Source organism: Thunnus albacares, chromosome 4 (assembly GCF_914725855.1).
Source record: "Thunnus albacares chromosome 4, fThuAlb1.1, whole genome shotgun sequence".
NCBI classification, from domain to species: Eukaryota; Metazoa; Chordata; class Actinopteri; order Scombriformes; family Scombridae; genus Thunnus; species Thunnus albacares.
In genome coordinates this window covers 16,294,451-16,316,239 of record NC_058109.1, presented here as the reverse complement: position 1 = coordinate 16,316,239, position 21,789 = coordinate 16,294,451, and the positions used below count along the sequence as shown (strand labels likewise).

Sequence of the window (21,789 nt, the reverse complement as noted above, 5' to 3'; positions counted from 1 at the left end):
AAACTGCTCAGTGCTGTTATGTCTTCTTGTGAGTAAAATATAAAACAAAAATACATTTATAACGTGGGTAAAAATTTAGATTTCACCGTCGTGGACACTCTGTTCCAAAGCAATCTGGAAAAGAATGAAAAATAAAAAAAAGTTTCATGAAAACTTTTGATTGTGTTTCTGCAAGTTCTGCTGCAGCAAGACTCTGGGTTTACATTCCACTGCTGTATTGTGTGACTTCCTGTGATAAGGACGGCGGCCACTGCTCCCGGGAGGACGAGGCTAATGTCTCAGTAGACCATAAGGGAGTAAGACCGGGCCAACAAAAACCACCAGACCTCTGATATTATCTCAAGGGGTCATGGGCCGGAAAATTGCAGCATTCATCAAGGATGAGGAGGGGGGACGTCGTGGATAACCTAACCTGTTTCCTTTCTGGGCTGTGATCTAAAAGACTGCTGGTGTAATAATGTGCTTTGCTAGTGTTCATTCCTGGTTGCATTCCCTGCAGTCGTCACAGCTGCTTTCATTTACCAGGTGCTATAAAGATGGAGATTGGCTAGAGGCTCCAAAAGATGTATTTGAGTCAGAGGATCAACTTAGACGATGACTCGGGAGAGGATTTCTCTGTGACTGACCTGTACATGCGGCAGCAGGACTGATCATGACAACATGATGGCTGACAAACAAACTAACCGTCTGTGAACTGGAACTAACAATTTACTTGACACTCTTTCACTGAGAACTCATCTTCACCTTTGACCTCCAGTATAACTGACCCTTAAAATGTTTATTGTAGAGGACACATTTCCTTTACCCTCCAACAGCCAGCGCCACAAGGCTGCCTGGCAGAAGCTCAAGTGAAACAGATGAACTGATGAAAGGTGCTCACCCGAGCTCACAAAAGTTATCATAAAAAATTATTTCATGGACCCTGTAACTCCTCCTGGATTTCACATCAGCTCCTGGAGTCAGATGTCACAAGAATACAAAGATACATTCAAAATATTTTAATCAAGCATTACTTGGTTCGGGTCATTGTGTCTACATTGTGTAAGTACTTTGGTTCTAAGGTTTCCTTGTAATGCTTCTCTGCCAGACTGCTGTCTCTGTAACGTTTACAGGTACAGTAGACTACAGGCAAACAAGAGCAGAGATCAAGAAGGCTGCTCACATTATATGCCAAGCATATCAGATTAGGCAAACAATTACATTTTAAGGTTTGGTATTTTTCCTCAGGTCCAAATAAATAGGTAAATAAATAAAATATGGATGGTAAAAACATTGTGGAAATAAGGATGACTGAAATGAATGACATCAGTTGATCAGATCTTCAGATACATCCTGAGTCTGACTCAGGTGACACACAACAGATTATGATTATTAAATATATTTAAAACTATAGAAGACAGTAATTTGATTGCCTGTGTTCTTTTATGTAAAATTATAAAACATAAAACCAGCATGTATTTCTCTCTCTCTCTCTCTTTAAGAAATCAGCTCAAGTTCAACATTGCCCCCTGCTGCTACATCAGGAATAGCACAGATGTGCTGCTGGATGTTTAAATAAAGACTGACACTACGTGATTCTGCTCCGCTCTCATTCATCATGAAACTAAAACACAGCTGCCACTATATAATAACAATATAATCATTCAAGTTGAACTAGGCCACACTTTCTTTTCCGGCTCTTTCACAACTTTCATTCTGGTTCACTGCACTGACTTACACCAGAAAACTATGTATGCCGCTTTGAGCATCCAATCATTTCCGCCCCTACTCCTATTCACTGCATTCTTAGTGCCAGTTATGGGTATGACTTTCTTCGTGAAGCCCTGTAATTGCAGCCATCATGGCAGCTGAGTTGTTAAATGGCACTATCATTCAGATATGCTGTGGCTTTCCTGGAACCAGAGAAGTTAAAAAAAATGTTTAATGACAAAGGCCCAACCACACACAGGCCTCTGTGATGTGTATCCACTGATGTTTAAGACATCTGTACCTCCATTCAGAAACCTCTAATGTTTCCATGAAGTCGTTAACAATCTGTCTCAAGTTTAAAGCTCTACCAAGTAGCAAAGAGTACTACGGTATAGGCTTTGAAAAGCGTTCCCAATTCCTTTTTAAAAATATTTTTTAAAAGATGCTCACAACCAAGCAGCAACCACACAGCTCACTAGTGAGGGCCAAAGCAGAAGTGGCTCATGCTGCTGTATCTCTAATCACTCCAAATAAACCCAAATATGTACTGACGTCAACAAAAATACTCCAACTTCTTACTTTAAGTCCACAAAAGAAGTTATGGTCGTATACAGGTCTTGGTAAAGAAAATATTACAAAATAACAGCTTAAAAAAGTTATATGTCTTGAGGTGTTTTTGCTTTCTTGACAGGTGTGTGTTGCTTTTCTTCGTTTGTATGTTTCTCATGTGAGTATGCAGATGAACACTATCTAAATTCTCTGCTTATCCGCTTCTGTATTTTGTTTTTGATACAACTCTTCTTCCCAAGGCATGTGTTGACAAGAAACCACAGACAAGCAGCAGACTGCGCTCTGTTGTGATGAGTGAGGCACTGAGAGGCTGTCTGACTCTCTGGTAAAAATATTAATCAAGCAACTCAGTAGGCTCTCTGCAGCTTATTAGCTGGACCACTGAGCCTTAAGTTTTATTATTTATTCATGTTTGACCACAAAGGGAATTATGCGTGACATCAAAGACACTAAAATCCAGTGTTTGAGTTTGTTTAGTGAACATTCTGCTCCACTGAGTCCTAAACTCCTTTAATCCCTGTTTTGATGATCCATTTCACTGCAAGGTTAGCATGCAAGTGTGTGTGTGTTGTACATGTGCGCACGTTTGAGTGTGCAGGTGCTCATGGATGTTTATATGTTATATGTTATATGACAGCTGCCACTCTCTCCTGTAAGCTTTATATTTTTTCTTTCATTTTCAGTAGTGCGACCAATATAACTCCTTCATTCCCGGACACAAGCAGCTCAAATCACCTCAGTAAGACAGTCACAAGTCACAAAAGAGTTTTGCTTGTAAAGTTGATCCCAAAGTTCTTTCACGGCAGTGTTTTGACCATCATACGATGGTCTGTGTCGGACAGAGCAATAATTCCTAAAAAGAGTCCGTCCTCTCAAAAATCTGCAGATAGCCAAAGGTTTCTGACTTCTGCCGCTCATTTTTACTATCAGTAAAAGTTACAGACTGCAACCTAGAAAAAAAGCAGGCCAGCTGCGGGCACCTATGCATGTCTCCAGAATAACATTTTATGATCTACACAGACGAACAGCAGGAACAAATACCTCTCGGACCTCGGGGGATTGTCCTCTGACCCTTTGCGTGTGCTGTATCTGTGCTTTACCTGTTAAGACCTGTCGTTTCCAACTCTGACCCAGGAGTTTTGAGTGCCTGGGACAACACATGGAGGCCAGCAGGAATCCGAAAATTACTTGTTGTGGTTTCCAACCTGCCTCCCTCTTGGTCATATGTGTGAGATATGCTGCAGTGGTATGTGCAGGGCCTTAACAGACAGAAAGTTGCCCAGAGACATTTACCTACAGGGCAAAAGGTGGCAGATACATGACAGACTGTCATGCTCAAGGTGTACAGGAGGAATAAACATTGACTGTGACATTACACAGTTTTACAGTTGTTCAGAGTTGAAAGGAACAGCAGTCAAATGCATAACCCCCCGGGTATGTCTCTTTCAAAGGGCTATATTTTTATGGGAAAGACTAACTCAAGCAGTGCTATGACATGATATGGTGATGTTTTCCTGACCTTGAAATAAGCTTTGGTGTTTTTAATGCCCAGAGTGACACAGATGAGGCAGCGTGAAGCCAGATATCCAAAGAATCGGCCTGTTTTCAACTGATATGTAGGTGATCACACCAGAAAAACCACAAACACAAACCAACATGTGGCAGAAATTCACAGCAACTACAGAATAATGTTAAATAATGTAAGTAAACAGCCTTCAACAAGTTCTAGGCAGAAATTCACTTAGATCAAAATACAATATACTGTACGTAGATGGAGTATTGCCTTAGCTCAGCAAGTGATTTAGCACTGAACTTCCATAAAGTCAGTGAACTTGGGAGAGACAGATTAAAAAAAATAATAATAATAAAATAAATGTGATAAAAGTCAGAATCAAATTTTAGTCCCTAAAACGGGTCAAGCCTCAAAAATGATTCCTATAATGCAACTCAATAATCTTACTCATTGCCTCCTTTAATGTCCTTATCTTCCAAACACCATGCCCCAAAAGTTTAACACAGATTTCTCAAATATATGAAGTCTTCAGCCTAACTCAAGATAACTCAAGATGATGACATTGTGTGGGTTATTTTCTCAGACTTAAGAAAGCTACAGCTGTTTTCACAAGCTGATTAATACTCCTTGTGATGAATAAACTAAACAGTATGTGTAAAATAAGCCCCTTAAAGTCCTGCTTAAATTAGCGGATCAACACGCATCATTCATTGTTTACTATCAATAGCTCATTCATCAGCTGCTTGGCTACCAGATGACTAGTATCATCCTATAATCACACAGGTGCACACAGTGACCTTTATAACCTGACACTTCTTATTCTGCTGATACTCACAGGCCACCACCATTGTCTGCCACAACTCTCTGCACCACCTCAGTCTCCTCCCTGAGTTGTTGGTACTGTTGTTTTAACCAAGATTTCATGTTTATGTGTGTGTTTAGTAAGTGGGATTAGTTCTGCCAGAAGATTCCTCATTCCAGCTTAGATCCTTTGAGAACTCCTTCAAAAAACAGAGCCAAATCTATTGCTACAAATGCCAAGATAATTCCTTGACGCAAGTGTCTCTGAAATGCAAGTCTAATTCAACTAGAATGAGAATGAAGCAGTGTGTACTGAGATAAAGATTAGGGTCAATTAAAGCCCAAATGACAGTAATGAGATTCAACTTGCAGTCTGATTCCAAAAAAACAGCCGAGACATGCAACTCTGTCTCATTACATTTCTTTCAGATTAGCATCTGCTTTTCACACCTCACGAAACATCAGTAAGATGCAGGCTGTTCATTGAGAGACTCTCATGTGAGTGTTCCCCAAGGCGAAGTGGCTTCCATATGGAGATAATACACAACAGAAGAGATGATGTTGTAGGTGGAGGGAAAACAGAGATTAGAAGTGATGTGTTTGGCTCAGTGGAATACACAAAGAGCTAATAAAAAGAACAAGAGCAACACAGATTGTAATTCAGATATGGATGTTTGAGATATAAAAGGTAGGAGAGAATCAGAGAATCAGGGCACCACTGCAGATGAAGGGATCAGCTCACACTGATTATTCCTCTAATTGTATTTTGCAAACTCTTGTCATTCCTGATTTACACACACGTGATGCCCTCGCCTCCATCATGACAAGGAGCGACCTTTCATCAGGAATGCTGTAAAGAGCCTAATGAGACAGGGTGGGAGCCCAGACTCAACACAATTGCGAGAGATTAGGGTGCTGGCAGATAGGGTGGACAAGGATGCACCCAACCCTCTGACTGCACTTCAGTCCCTCTCATTAGAGATAACTTCACTGACTTCACAGGAACAGGGCTGCTCTCTTTCATGGTTGAGATCAAATATCTGACCGTATTTCAGGATGGGAAAGCAGACATAAAATTAAGGATTCATGCTTTTGTCTGGAAGGAAAAGCAAACAATTGCTGCATCAGAGAAAAATTGTAATTTATAGCTTTTTTTTAGGTTTTCTACAAGCTCAGATTCCTCTTCATCCTCAGAAAACTTTTGACAGAACTAGTCCTAAAATGATCAAGTAGTCAATTCATTTATTAGTCGACCGACAGAAAATATATCAACAACAAATTTGACAAGTTGTTTTTCAATCAAAAATGCCAAACATTCACTGGTTCTGTTTTGTAAATGTGAGAATTTGCTTCTATTCTCTGTTTTTTTTTTAATTGAATATCTTCAGGTTTTGGACTGCTGATTGGAAACAATAACAAGAAATTCAAGGTCACCATTTGGTCTGGGAGACTGTGATTTTTCACTTATTTTCCAACATTTTACAGACTCAACAATTAATCAACAAATTGAAAAAAAACCCCCAATAGATTAATAAACTGCAAAGAACCACAGTTGCATCCTTAGATACTGTAGAAGAGATAACTTCTCACAGTTAAAGAGATTCCTTCCGTTTAGTTTCTGGGATAAGAAAAGGGAAACGAATAAAGACATAAAAAGGTATTGAGACAAAGAATCAGAGGACTTCAGGACAAAGAGAGAATGTGTGAGAAAATATTGGCCAGGAACTTCTGGGTCTCCCGGCAGTGCCTACATCTCCATAACCTCCTTCATTTCAGCTGCTCTGGAAGTCACGCTATGGTGGCTGCTAACAATACTCAAAGAAGGATTAAACCTTCAAATGGTGAAAACATGTCAGTGACTCTGGGAATAGTCCATTTAAACTCCAGTTTATGGCTGATGGGAGAAATTGTGTTGCATCTAAAAGAAAGCTCAAGAACATCAATAGTTATGAATAGCAAGATTAAGTCACCACCAGACTTTGTTCACTGTTCCTAAAACAGTTCTCATTACCATTTTTCTCGCCTTCTGTTTGTGTTTTTAAGGTTAGAACCTAAGACGTCGTAATTCTCTCCAAGTAAAAGAGCAGACTTCAACCTGTTCACAGTCATTTCAGCTGTAGCCTGTTAAACCCATCAGAGAGGAAAAGGGGAACCCTGAGAGTGATTTAAACCGCTTGAGATCTTGCTAGACATTTACTATCCCATTATCAGCCATTTGACTTATTCTCGCCCCCTTAAAACATGCTTTAAAAGCATAAAGGCCAGATTTTGAGTAGATAACACAAATCTGGTAATTGTTATATGAGCGTTATATAACCTTAAGCCTTGATGCCCAACTCCTTTTGACCTTTCAGTGAAGGATGGACACACTAATCACGAGTGACAAACTGCTGCAGCTGAGTATCTCACAGCTTTACAATCTTATGGCTTTATAGTCTTTCATGCTCACATTTAGATCTCAGTAAAGCTGACCCAAAATGAAAGATGCTCATGTGAATTTCAGGCAAGTGTTAAAGTCTTTCAACCCAGCTTTCAGTCACAATTAAGATGTACAGTAGTTTGAGAAAACAGGAACATTTAAAAGGGTGATATTCCCATATTACTGGAATCAAAAGTGAAAGTGGATTTATACTGGTCACAGCTACTTTGTAATCAAATTGTGTTATTAGTGCATTTTAAATGGTCAAAATCATGGTCCTACACCTGTCAATCTGTAGCACATTACTGTAAATCTCACATTCTCTTTATGATATCATGAACATATGCATGTTTGGATCAATTCCACCTCCTTCTTCTCCTGGAGCACTAACTGCCTCACAATAAAGAAAGAATTATACCTACTTTCACTTTTCCTTGGTCAAAGAGGGCCTTCCTAATCTGGCTAATCATCACAATGGGATTACGATGGAATTAAAAACTAAATCAGTGATGATGCAAGGAAACTGTCCACTCAAGCCATGAAGACCAAGGTATGCATGTGGGTTTCATTATGGGGGACGCCGGATTCCTCACTGAAGTGCTCTGCAAGCTCAGCATGGAGGTTTTACAAATGTTTTTCTTGATCTCAAGTAAAAACCATTCAATGGGACTCAGAGTTCAGGGATTTATTTTTACAATGAGGAGGGTCCCAAGGCCGGCATACTGAAAGCACCCCTCTCATTACATTCCTCAGTGGTCCTGAACAGGAAGGGAGCAGACACACTATATATTTAGCATGAGAGAATGAAGTGGTTTTCCTCACTAATATACATACCAATAATAATACAGTAAGGTCAGATTTGCACCCTTGCTAGGGTGAGCAGCATGTGTGAAATGGTTTCACCATACGGTGCTGGGATGTTCTCTTTTACAACATGACCCCATGTGGACCTGCATCCCCTAAACATGACAGATACCATCTGTGTCACTGCTGCTCTCTCCCATCACTGTCAGCCTCTTAGGATGCTTTTACACCTAATATATTTGGTTCCATCAAAACAAACTCTGATGCATTTAGTGCCACTTGTTTAGGCTGACATGAAGCTGTCAATCGAATTAAACAATCAGACCAATACCACATGAAAGGGGGATCTCAGTCCAGTTCCATGTGGACTCTGGTGCGGTTACTTTGTGGAATGAATGCAAAATGAACCAATAGATTTTACAATGAATTCAAAAGCTAAACTACTATTAAATCCATCTGCTGATCATGAACTGCCAAAGGAGTGATCTTTTAAGCGATCTTATAAACCATTTATGTAAATTGTTACATATCATTGTAACAAAATGTGCACAAGTGCAGGGATCACTATCAGATCAATCAGAAAATGAAAAGGTTTTAAACCAGAGGTATGCTGTGCTTGTGTCCCTCTCCATGTGTTTTGGCAGTTCTTCATCAAGAAGTGAAACATAGCAACAACATAGTAACTATCTCCCACCTTTTCATCTTATTTTACCTAATCGCCATTATTCATAGAATGAGGTTGAGTTGCAGTCTCGACTAATAATGCTCATAATCTGTTATTTATCTGCGGGAACTTTGACTCTACAGAAGATAAATAGGGCAGTAAAGTGCAGCATGACCTGCTTTTTGTCAGCAGAATATGATTTCCACATGTTGTCCAATGTAGCATTGATGATGCAGGATGTTAGTCGCCGAAACTGTCCAATGAATGAGTTACATGTCAGTCCACGTGACTTCATACTTTCTCCTTTTTGTTTGTTTTAAACAATCTGTGTGAACATGACCTGGACCAAAACTGAAAGGGAACAGTGTATCATTTTTTCCTTGAACCATCTACAGGTGTTAAATCACCCTAAATGTTTTGGTGAGCAACAGTGATGATTTACCTCACATTTTCAAATATGATTAGATCCCATGAAGCATTTCTGCTGCTCATTACGGGTGACTCCAGCTATTTCAGTTCCAGCCCGCTCTAAAAGCCACGGACTGGGTCTACATGCTGGCTTGACCTTTGACCTCTGTGCTCCCCTGCAATCTACAGAGCAGCAGGACATAGCAAAAGTCACCACTGTCAAATAAGTCAGCTTTACTCAGCACACAGGTATACCAATAATACTATAATGACTATTGATCTTCCACTTTTCAAGGCTAAAAAAGATGAGCAAACACCATGTCATTACCTTTTTGCGCTCAAACATAAACCCACTGTCAGTAACTAACCTGCCACTAATGTGTTAACTGGGATTTGACATCTGGAAGGCAAAAAACCACCCACATTTTTGGTCACATTTGGCCTTAATGTGCTACAGTGGTTACCAGGACTAAGCAAGAATAAACGCTGCACGCATTAACAAGATGTGAAAAGGAAAAAAAAAACACATGCCTGTGAGTAAGAATTTACACATTCATCAAAATTCAACAAACATGGACCAGTTAGAGAACTACCACATGACCTGTTTTAAGACAAGTTACTATGGTTGCACTGAGAGTCAAGTGAAAGGGGGGGGGTGAAAATACAGGTTACAACAGGCTACTGGACATTTAGTCTGAGGAAAAACCACTATTGAACTTTATGTAATGGCAGAATAGGACTGCTAGAGAAGGAACATCTGAAATCAACTGTAGTCATAACAGTATGACTACAATTGTACACACACACTCATCCCTGTCTTAAGATATGTCTGTAAAGTATGTACTTCAGTTTATCAAACTTTCACTTAATGAACAAACACTTTGAGAGATAGAAGGAGCAAGAAATAAGATGTGATTAACCCATTCTCACTGTCTCAATTTCATTGTTCTCCCATCATCCCTCTAAACTGACATGGTACCATGAAATACACGATATAAGGATCTATCTATGACACTTTGATATTATTGGTTATTTTCTATAGCTCTTTCTTTCCTATGTCCCATTGCATGAAGATACTTAAGACGTTTTCTACATTCAGTCCTTTGACCAGATGACCCTGGTTCAAGTCTGTGTACTCAACAAGTGTCATTTAACACAACAATGAAATCCCACAATAGCCCTGAGGGTTGCTGTGCTGACCTTGCAACCATGCTAACAAGCATCCAACTTCACCATGCAGCTCCGAAATAGAACCAGAATAACTTCAGCATAGTAATTGTAAAATATCTCACAGAAAATCTTCATCAAAAGTTTAGAAAAGTTATGTGAAATACACTCAAACATAATATAATGAAACATAATGTAGCATCTGTGATGTTGTGAAACTTCGGTGCGTTCCCACTGTGCCTTTTCTCCGCACCTCAGCCAGTAGACTGTGGAGGACTCGCATCATGCACCAACAGTCTTCACAGAAATAACTGACCTCATTATTTACAGCTTCAGTCAATGTTTATAAGCCTAACTAAAACTGGACATCATATTCACTACTTTAGAAGGATACTCGTAAATAAATGAGGACAGACTAACTGCCCTTTTTCATGTTTCTGATTATGGTTTTTTATTTTTTCATTTTTAAATAAATATTACACAACTATTGCAATTTCATTTTTTCATATCTGATTCTAAAAGGAAAACTGAATGACCTCTCTACATCAGCAGTGCAACCTTTCCATTAAAGTATCCAATTTCCAGTAACATATCAGCAACACCTATTTTATCAGATATTCGATGTACAGGAGGGAGGTATAAATCAGACCGAGGTAGATTTATTTAGTCAACCGTAATCTGGCTGGATAAATGTAAGTAATGTGAAATGATATACTAACATTTTTTACTGACTGAAAGCTTCAAAGATAACATGACCGTGGCTGAGAAAGCACGCCTGGGAGCCTGCTTTGAAGCAAACATTACAGAATAATGATAACGATGATAGTCATCAGCAGAGGGTCTGTCTTGAGTGATGTGTAGAACAAGCTGGTCCTCCTGGCATCGCAATGACCCCAAAACCAGCCAAGATATGAGCTTATGATTAAGATATCATTTGCACAGGCCAAAAGAAAAAAAGAAAAAAAAAAGACACAATTAGTGTAACAGAGAAAGAACTCTTTCAGTGAAGCATTTCACAGGTTGAGATCCTCACATTTTCAACAAACAAAAGCCTAATAAACACGTTAACCCGCCGAGATCCCCCAACCATTCCAATGGACATAACTTTTCTGGGAAGTCTAGATCTATGATTACTGTCATCTCATTCCACCCAAATGAACAAACTTATTTGATTGGATTTCTACAAGCCAATCACAGTGTTCCACATCATCTTAAGTGGACTGCGGTAGAGCCACACCCCCTTTTTCAGCAAAGATGGCCGACTGTGAGGCGAGAAGGAAACGTAAGGCACATTTTAACTATCAATCATATTGTTAAAGTTCATAATTTCTGTTTAAACTGTGTTTAAGCAAACATGAGATGTTATATTATTTATATATGTCAAACTAAAGATTTATAGCTTTTACTCAGGAATTTTTCAAAAAGATCCGTCCATCAGAACGGTCAGAGGATCTGAATGCCACAAGGAAGGGAAACAGGGAAATGAAGAGGGAAATACTATTTTTGCTTTTATAATGATACAATCAGCTTCTAATGCATTGATTATGTACACAGAACATTCAACTAAACCCATCAATCCAATGAACTGAACGAACTACTCTGGACTGACCCCTTGTTTTTAATCAATAATTTTGTTAAAATATCATAAAATATAATATAATATAAACTCATGTTTTTTGTTGAAAAAAGGTCTCTTAAGACTGTTTATTGTCATTTTTGTTATTGGGTGGTTTCTCCTGTTCAGATTCTCCGTCCATTGGAATGGACAGAAAAAAATAACACATAATAAAGTATTTTAATCCATTTTTTTATTGCCAATGATTTATGAGTACATTTAGAGTAAAAATCCACTATTACAAAATTTTGTTTGTGTTTGGAGCATAATTATAACCAGAGGCACAGGATCAGGTTACATCTATTTGGATTTTTTACTTCTGCTATTAAAGATTTAACTTTGGTATCACTGACTCCTCATATTTGTGTCAAATAACTCTTTACAAAATCCATTAACTTTATGTTTTTTAGATAACTTTTATTTCCCCTGAGAACATGTCACATGGAGCAGCTTGAAAAGATATTCAAACATTCTTGAACTAAGATAAAGTTTCATGTTACAGAGTGTCTTCCTTCCTGGAAGACACTCTTTTTGCCTGTCTGGCCGGCTGTTTGTCTGTGACTGAGCCCAGATGTCAGCTGGTATGAAGACATCTGTCCTGCCAGAGGTCTAAAAGCTTTGGAAGCTGTTGATCCCAGAGGATACCACTTGTCTCCTGATGACAGGCTGGATACAAAGTACATCAGGCACCAAGTGACTAAATCTCATTGGCTATAGCCAGAGCAGAGTTTTGGATTTAAGAGAAACAAAACATCATAAGTACAACTACCTTTGTTGTTAGACAAGGATTTCAATTCATTAAAAGTGCCCGTTTTGTAACAAGATCGATATATTCGTTGGTAACTAAATGGTGACTGAAATAAGTAGCTCATTTTGCAGAAATGGCCCAGATCCTAAAAACTTTAAGGACTTTTTAAAACTGCAGCAATCAGGACAGTAATATACACAAAGTTAATTGACACATATCTAGAGGTCTCCATCACTCATGTCAAATCATACAACTGCTAAATGACCTATTGTACAGCATGATAGTATCGTGGCTTGGAAAGTATGAAGCTGAGGCAGGTGAGACATTCAAATAAAATAGATTTATTGTCTTTTTTGTCTAGGAAAGCCTGTAGGCACCAGTCCTCGCTTGACTATAAAGTCAAGGCACAAATACAAAAAACAGTAATTATTGTTTTATACATTACTGAGACAAAAAGACTATTAAAAAGGAAAACAGATGACCGCTTCAGACAGAGCGGGGGACTAATTGGCCCTTCTGAAGGACATAAACACACACACCAATGGCTATACACAAACAAAGACGAACCACATCAAAAGCATTTCAAGGGGATATCTCCACATGCGATTGCATAGGAATGCTCACACTTCCGAGAAGCGTCCTAAGCGATTAAATGATGAGTGAATCTTTGAGTGGAGTGTTGCACCACACATTCGTCTGCGGCCACATCCTCTACTGTGGCTTTGACTTTCTGCGTAAACAAGCGATAACGTGACAAGAGAGAACAAGCAGTGACTGACAGTTGTGTGAAGCATGTGGACCGCAGCAGTAAACTAGATTATGGGAGCAGCTCGTGTGAGCCGTGTGTGTGCTCGTCTACACAACCACCAAGGTTATTTATTCAGGTCTAAAGAATGTGACAACAAAACAGTATGTGCCTGACCACCATAAAGTGGTTGAACAATATATCAGAGCCGTCACTCAATGAACAGAGTCATTCATTAGGAGTGATGTTATTGGTCTTCCTCAAATGAGCCACTTTAGCCCACAGCTATTCCCTTTGCCCTCAGGACACTTGACTCTGAAGTGACCTGTATTTGGCACCATGCAGGACCCCAAAAAGGGACAGCTGTGAGCTGTGAGCTGTGTCCAGCTTGAATTATTCCAAGTGTTGCCCCTGGTCAGGCGGAGACACTGGCAGGCCCACACCCTTCGTCCAGCAGCCCATTCAGTGACAATGACAGAGCAATATAACTGCCACAGTGTTTACGGACTGATAGCCTCAAATAGAGGGAGGATCAGGGTGTGGGGGTCCGCTGCAAAGCTCTCCACTAGCTAGGGCCCCTAGGTGCCCATTGATGACAGCTATCATTCACACTGCAGAACAATGCTGGCGGATCTCAATGCGTGGAAGGGTAGAGGGGGTTGTTGATGTCTGCGCTGATATCAAACAGTGTCGCTCAGAGGCTGGCTGGAAGCCAAACGAGACTGAGGGACGAGAAGCGATATAGTGATGAGATACAAAGATAACTGAATGCAGATCAGAAGAGTATTACGTTGTAAAAACTGAGATTGTGGTTAATTAATATTAACTCAATAAGCAACATTTACTTAATAAAAATGACTTCAAGTAGTTTAAACAGTATTAAGTTGGATTCAACATATCTAAATATTTTATTAATTTAATTTTGAACAAGTTTGTCTCAAATAATCTAATGAGAAAAACCTAAGACAAAGTAAACTGGTGAATTATACTCATTTGAAGAAAACAAGTCCAGGCTTTCATATTAAATGGACTGCAGTCGATTTTTCTTCAAGGTAAGACTCACTTTGCCATAGTTGGCAAACAATCGCTAACCAAGTAGTTTTCTAGCAGCTGAATATTATTTTAAGTTACCAAACATGGTATGTCAGCGTACTGTAACCGGTGAAAAGTAATGTTGCTGGTGGACTAAAACTACTGCGGTTATAGGCCATAAATTGAGCAACGACAGTTAAAAATGAAAGATTAAAAAATGTCTGTTTACTGGGCTTCAAACCACCTTGATTAAATCTGCTTTTACTGGCAATGTATGTCGTGTGTCATAATAAAGCTGTTCTCTCAATGCTAAATGTTGTGCTTGAGTTTGGATCCCTTCCCTTCTTCAAGCACCTTGGATGAAGTTGTGCCAGATCCCCCACTGTCCTTCTTGTATTGGAGACATGATATAATTCTCAGGTGTCAAGAGAAGGTTTGTATCATCCAATATTTATGTATTATTTGATATTTCAAAATGAGAACATAAATACTAGTATTAAAATGTGGCAACGGGAGGAGAAAAACTGAGTTTCTACTGCACTGTATATTTTCTAAAGCCAAACATGCAGAGAAAAGAAGTCCTTCGATCAGATTTGATTATTCATTTTGGAACTGAAAAAAAATATTTTCATCCAATCAAGAAGTTTTACTTGTAAATGTTCTGGTCTCCTCTTGGACTCAGAAAATGAAATTCTACACAGCGAGAACAACGTGCATTAAAATCCTACAGCACATATGTTTTTCTTTACTATTTCCTTTTCCTGATAAACTGAGCATCTATTTCAACACCTTTGACATTTCCTCTTGCACCCTCACTGTCTTGTGTCACTAATAGTAACACAGTGACACAAACTCACACATGTTGGTCTATTTTACAAATACATCTTACATCTAATGGGGTGAGTCTGAGTGATTCCTTTGTCTTCAGAATAGAAAAATCTCTTGAAACCAAATGCAAAAAAATAGTGTATTAATTCTCGTCAAGAGCTCAGAATAATGTTACAAAATTATTTGTATTCTTCCATAATGACATTAGGGTTTGCGGAATATGTCAGGATTATAGGTTTAAGGTTGAACTTTGGTCTTATTTTTCATTATTAATGATGATCTTTGTCATATCTTCACATTGTTTGAAAAGTTTAGGGTGAGAGGCATCATATCCTGATGTGTGCACTAGCCCTCGCTTCACCTCTCTATACCATGATACATCATTATGTGTCAGAGAAATATGCCACTGCACTGCAGGGCTGCTCTGTATTGTCAAAGCTCTGATCAGAGTGACGGATGAGCTCCTACTGTGGAGATCATGGACAGCAGGCATGTATTTGCTGATATTGTACACAACACACATACTGTATATATCATTCAGGCATTCAGCCATAAAACCCAATCAGACTGTGGGTGCTTATAGAGAGTCAACATGTAACTGTGTTTATATGTTAAATTTTATGTAAATCTATGATCTGAATTTTGCTTGAACGTTGATTAGCAAACATCATGGTCAGCAGATGGCTTCAATCTTCTCAAAGACCTCCACTAGACCAATCAGGACCAGCCAGAATAAGGCACCCAAAGGCCTTAAGCTGAGCTTGGCAGCACCTCAGTGGGCATGTGTGTTCGTGGATCCTCTGTCCTAATGATTAAGTCTTTCATTCAAGCATGAAGTAATCAGAAGTAAGCCAGCTCAGCTTAGCAACCACAGAGAGCTCTGATCATATAGAAGGGCTGTCAGTGCTGGATTTCTCAAGGCTTGATCATGAGTGCTATAATAACCAAAGAGGAAATGAATGTATAGTATGCTAAAAAGGTGTCATAAAGCTACATCTGCTGCATCAGAGAACTCTTGAGAAAATCATGTGTTGAAGAAAAAAGTGGCATGTTAGCGAGGTGCTGCTGTTTGAACTTGACTGATGCAAAACAGGCTATTTTGAGCAAAAGATGGACGATTCTGGTAAAAAAGTTGACACTAAGAGGAATTTCCTGTCGTGTGGTGTTATCAGAAAAACAACAGAATCCTCCACTGTTTTACTTCAACAGCTCAAATTCAACAATGGAGTTGCTGATAAAATACTTGGCCTGCTGGTAAAGAAGCCAACTACTGATGTGAGGAGATTCCTGTTCATTTCTAGAGAAAGATGATCACTCGCATAAGAGTTCAATGGGGAGCCTTGGAGAGCTGACTGAAATGGATCAGAATTATTGGCTACAGCAAAGAGCCAAAAAGGTGTTTTTAATCAAATGGCAAGTCGCTATCAGTTTCAATCAGTTAAAATGTCTCAGAAGAGTTTTTATGATTCCTACTTTTACTGTAGCTATTTCTTAAACTTCTTACCACAGACACTTGCATGGTTAAAATGCGGAAAGTAGCTTCATATAACTGTGCAGCGTGGCTTTAATTTGTGGAAATTGAATGCAGTCACATCATTCCCTTATTAAAAACAGAAGCTTGAAAGTTTGATTCTTACACTTGAAAAATGGCTTGAGAGTGGCAGATAGAAAACCCAGGACGAATAAAGGGGGAAACTAAGAAATCGAGCAGAATGTAAAAGGAGAAACTTACACAGAGGTATAAAGAGGAGAGGAAAGAGTAGATACTGAACGTGAAACACTGCAAAGATGTTTCTACTCACCATACTGGCAGCTGGGCCCGTTGAACCCTGCAGGACAGTCACAGAGCTGGGTGGATCCCTCTCGACAGTGGCCCCCATTGAAGCACACACCGTAGCTACATACCGCTGCATGTGTACATGCGGACAGGCAGGGTGGTAAGAGAAGAAAAAAAAAAAAAGGTGAGTGCAGCAGAGACACCTGGCCGTTGTCATGTCAACATCTGCAGTTTCAAACACTGACCTCTTTCTATCTGAGCCTTATCATCAATCTGCTACCTCCTGACTAAAGAGGAACCTCGATTCTCCTCCATTCACACAAAGCAATGTAAGAGGAATCCAACACTTGGCTCTCTTTGTGTAGAGGAGCAGGCTTTGGGCCAAGGGAAAGAAATATCTAATCTTCATTTACACAGAATCAGTTATAAAGTTATAACTGTAAAACATGAGTGGCAGCAATAGCTTGTAGTGGCCTCACAACGTTTGAAAATGTTACCTGAGAAAGATCTAAATTGATTAAGTGAACTTTTGGTATCATTGTTACAAATAGTGATCATACAGATGTACCTAAAGTGTCATGGGGGTAAAATCAGAGAGCCACAGGGCAAGTGTGGCTCATCCATCTCTTGGAGCCAGCGGCCCTGTGGCCATAAATCCCTGTAAGTCAAACTGCTCTCACTCGTTAAGATGTGAAATTCGAAGAATCCAGGATGTATTAACAGTGAGAGCCACCAGGTAGCTCAGAACATGCGAATCCACCTCAGAGGTGTACCATCGCATTCCATACACTCACACAACACTCACATTAATCATGACAGGCCTTCACCTAAAGCTGTGTGTGTGTGTGTGTGTGTGTGTGTGTGTGTGTGTGCAGGTACAACATATGTGCGCTGAAATCTGCCAGCCTATATTCTTATCTGATGTGTGTTGAGTAAGACACAGCTGTTTAAACCAGGCCTGTTGTTTGCACTCTCCTGAGCAGAGTACAGTGCTTAGTGATGACAGGTACAGAGGATTGATGTCTATCATTGCTCTTCCCGACTGGCAACATGTGGACACCGAGTGAAAAAAAAAAAACACAGTCCAGCTAATCACAAGAGGAATTTAAACGGCAATCCTTCCTCGGATGATTGCAAAGAAGTCAGTCAACTAGAAAGCCAGTTTAACATCATCTTCGTCTAACATCTTCTGCCAGATATGCATTTTTCTGCCCATCTAATCCAACCAGAGATGGCATGACCAATCATCACACCAGGCACTGCTGGTTCTGATGCCATTTATTGGCCTTATATGGTCATAGTAATGATATCAATGTGCCCAGGACTGCTCAACATCAGTGTGACCTCTGTTTGCCCTCATACTCAGAAATGAATGGGGGCAGCTGTAAAATGTATTTCATCTAGTGCTGAAACATTTGGTTGATCATTTATTTAATAAACTGACAAAAATGATTAGGTGATTAAATGCTGAAGTCATTTATCAAGAAAAAACACAAAACATTCACTTTCAGCTTCTCAAATGTTGCTGTTTTTCTCTGTTTTATATTACCGTAAACTGAATATCTTTGAATTTTGGACTATTACTTTGACATCACTTTGGGCACAGGGAAGTTCCATTTTCTGACATTTCATAGACAAAACAATAAATCAAAAGAAATTAATGATTGATTATTGGATAATAGAAACAATTTTAAGTTTCCTTAATTACACCCAGACATCTATTTCTCTGCAGATGATTTAGAGACAACGGTGCAATTGTTCTGCAAAGGGAAATGAAAAAATGAAAAAGTGCTTAAGGGTGTGAAAACATAAGCTCGCTAAAGTATATCTACAATCAGGCTTTTAACTGTATCATATCAACCACAGGGAATAACATAACATCTCCAGGCAGAGGAGATGGGCATGAAGAAGTGGTCTCTAATAATCACAGACGAGCCAGAGTAATTTCATCCATGTCTCTCAGCAGCTTTAGAGGACTCCTTGGAGACCGGCACTCAGCCTAAACATCCGCTTGTCATCTGGTCCCATATTCAGACACCTGCTCAACAGTTGGACCATCCAGGGAGTCTATAACAAATACCCCACACATACACACACACCCACACACATACAATACACACAACCCAAAACAGACGTCATGAATATCTCTCTCTTGCCGTCTCCCACACATAACGTAAAATATCCCGGCAGTAAACATCAGAGGTTTATTAAACAGATGCACATTGTCAAATATATCCATGTCCTTGTGCTCGTAGCTAATAATCCAACATTTTGCTCAATTTCTGAAGCCGGTTAAATCCTACTCCAACAGGAAGACCATCTCACCACTGCTAATCTTCCCGAGATAACTTCCAGTTGCTCAAGACAGCGTGGCTACAGAAGCTATGATACACTGTAGTACTTGACATACAGTAACATAACTATCCCCACCTCTGTGATTATCTAATGTAGTGGAATTTTTGTGTGGTGAAAGCAACAGATGATAGACGAGCAGAAAAAAAAAAAAATCCTTTACTGAGTGGTCAGATTTAACGGCACAGTTTAAACTAGATCCAAATTCTTTAGGACAATGATATTACCACCAGCTGTGAGAGATCAAATTAATGAAACATTCCTGAATTGTGGTGAAAAAGCTTTAGATTAATTAAATCACCAGCAACAAAGTGAAAGGTCAGATGTCTCTCAGAGTCACTTCAGGGTAGTATGAGTAAGCGACAAACACGGGGAATGTACATTCCGCCTTCCGAGATGTGAGACACACAGGATTGTTGGCAGCTAACCAGGGCATTTTTGGGCCGCCCCCATCCTGAGCCCCTTACGCTGCTTAATCTTCCCTGGAATAATTCCTTAATGTGGCATGCAGCGTAGCATAAAACTCACTCTCATCTGTCGCAGTGAATGCCTGCACTCTATTACAAAGACACCTTCTCTGAGAGGATTAGCAGCTTCCACAAAAAGAAGAAACAGACAGAGCAGGGGTCAGCGACTCGCGCCGAGAAACTGAAAACCAACGAGCAAGTGTCACCCTTACAGCTTCTGAAGGGGATGTCCACATCAACACAGAGGCCGCCCTGTGTTTGTTTAGGCTCCGTCGATCTGTTTAACCCCTAGAGCGAGACCCAGAGGGAGACCACATTTAGGGCAATTCACAGACACAAAGGCCTACGCACAGGGCTCCGTTTGGTGCCATAATTGGTACGCGCGGAGCCTAGCACTGTATTTTGAAGCAGCAAATCATGTTTTGCTACACAGAGGAATGTGTCATTTCAAAGAGTTCTTGTGAAAACCAGGGCCAACTATATCAGATGATCTCTGACAGGTTTTTTTGAAAGACTTTAAATACTATTTGAGCTTGACACAAGGTTGGTTTGACAAAGTAGGCATAATAACGCGTTGCAAATTTTTTCTTTGTGCGCAAGACCCTGCAATTAGAATATCTGGAGCATTTGCTGTCGCCCTACATGTATGTCTACGTTTATATTACACCTGTTCCTGTGAGTGAAATATACTGTCATCCTTTCTTCCAAATATGTGGAATAATAATATTGACATATTAGTATTTTGACATTGAGTAACATCACAAAGAGAAAACATTAAAAATAAAAACACCTATCCACTTCCTGATACACATTCTCAATTTCCCACTCTAATGTTCAAGAGATAAGGATTAGACAACATGCATGTCACTCAGACCACACAGGAAATTTACAGTGGCACTATACTGCAAGCAAAACTGCACGGGGCACAAGACAAGTTAAACATACTGTGAGTTTAATGCAGCCTCATTCATTGCTTGCAGCTGAAAACCAATGTAATGGGACGGAGCGCATTTTTACCGTGTGCCTATCATAAATACCAATAACCGTTACTAACTGCATACTGTACCTAAACTTTAATATCTTCACCTTAAAGTTATACTATGCAGGATTTGCTGGTTGCTGTTTGTAAACACACCATTCAAAGTTGGCCCCTCCTCCCCAGCTCAATGACACCAGGGCGAATCGAAAGCACGAGCAAGAGAGAGCTCAGCGGTGGTCGAACAAGCTAGAGAGACAGGGAGCAGCATTACCGAGAACAAAGTGGGGCTGTGCGATATGACAATATATATCGTGTGATGAGAAAAAAATGTCTATCGTTTCATCTTTCGCTGTATCGTTTACATCGTTGACGCAAATCACACTCTTTGCAGCAGTATTTTTGTCATTTAGAGTCTGTCCATCTTTTACGCAGATTACATTGATAAATTACTCTTCTTGGCTTTTTACTCGCAAAGGTTTTACATAACGTAACATAACGAGTTTAGTTGTCGTCAACTCTCCACCGCTGTCTGTCTCTGCTGCGCTGCACACACACGGAGAGCTCAGCCCCTCAGCGCTGAGAAAGAGCAGAGAAGCAGCCAGACAGCGACTATAAATGATAGCAAAACGCAGTAGAGACTGTCTTTATTTGTGTTATTTACTAAATTTATGTGCACTCTTTTAATCTCAGCTCAGTGTGAGAGTCTCTACTACGTTTTGTCGTCATTTATGGTCACACTACTCTCCTCTGCTCTCTTAGCCTGTACTCAGACCAAACCAGGCGGTGCAGCGTACATCCGCAGTGTTGAGCGGAGGTGTGTGGGATTTGTGCTTTAGAACTGTGAAACAATCAGAAAATATAGTTTTATTGAGCTGATTCACTGGCGTCCTCTCTGCCAGCGCTCCCTCTCTTCATTCACTCTCTAGCTCACTTGACCACAGCTGCTCTCTCTCTCTCTCTCTCTGGTGCTCTCAGCTCTCTCTCTCTCTTTTTCTCTCGTCTTTTTTAAAGTAGTCGGGAAGCAGACAGAAAAGTCTAACTTAACTTTTAATTGTTATCAAACGAAGAGAAATGTCCTCCCCTCGTTCTAGTAACATCTTTGTACTCCCTCATAGCAGAGTTTACAGCTCTGATCAGTCTGATCTCCGTCACCCCTCTGAATCACCTGCATGCTATGTAAAAGCACACACGTAGGCAGCTTTATGCCTGTG

General features: G+C 39.8%; 1 protein-coding gene across 1 annotated transcript in view; it reads right to left on the bottom strand.

The window, feature by feature from the left end:
* megf6b (multiple EGF-like-domains 6b) overlaps window positions 1–21,789 on the bottom strand; it is a 61,720-nt gene that overhangs the window by 32,094 nt on the left and 7,837 nt on the right. Inside the window, exon 4 of the mRNA XM_044350278.1 lies at window positions 16,806–16,910. Within this exon, the coding sequence (XP_044206213.1) occupies window positions 16,806–16,910 (105 nt within the window). The remainder of the gene's footprint in view (window positions 1–16,805; window positions 16,911–21,789) is intronic.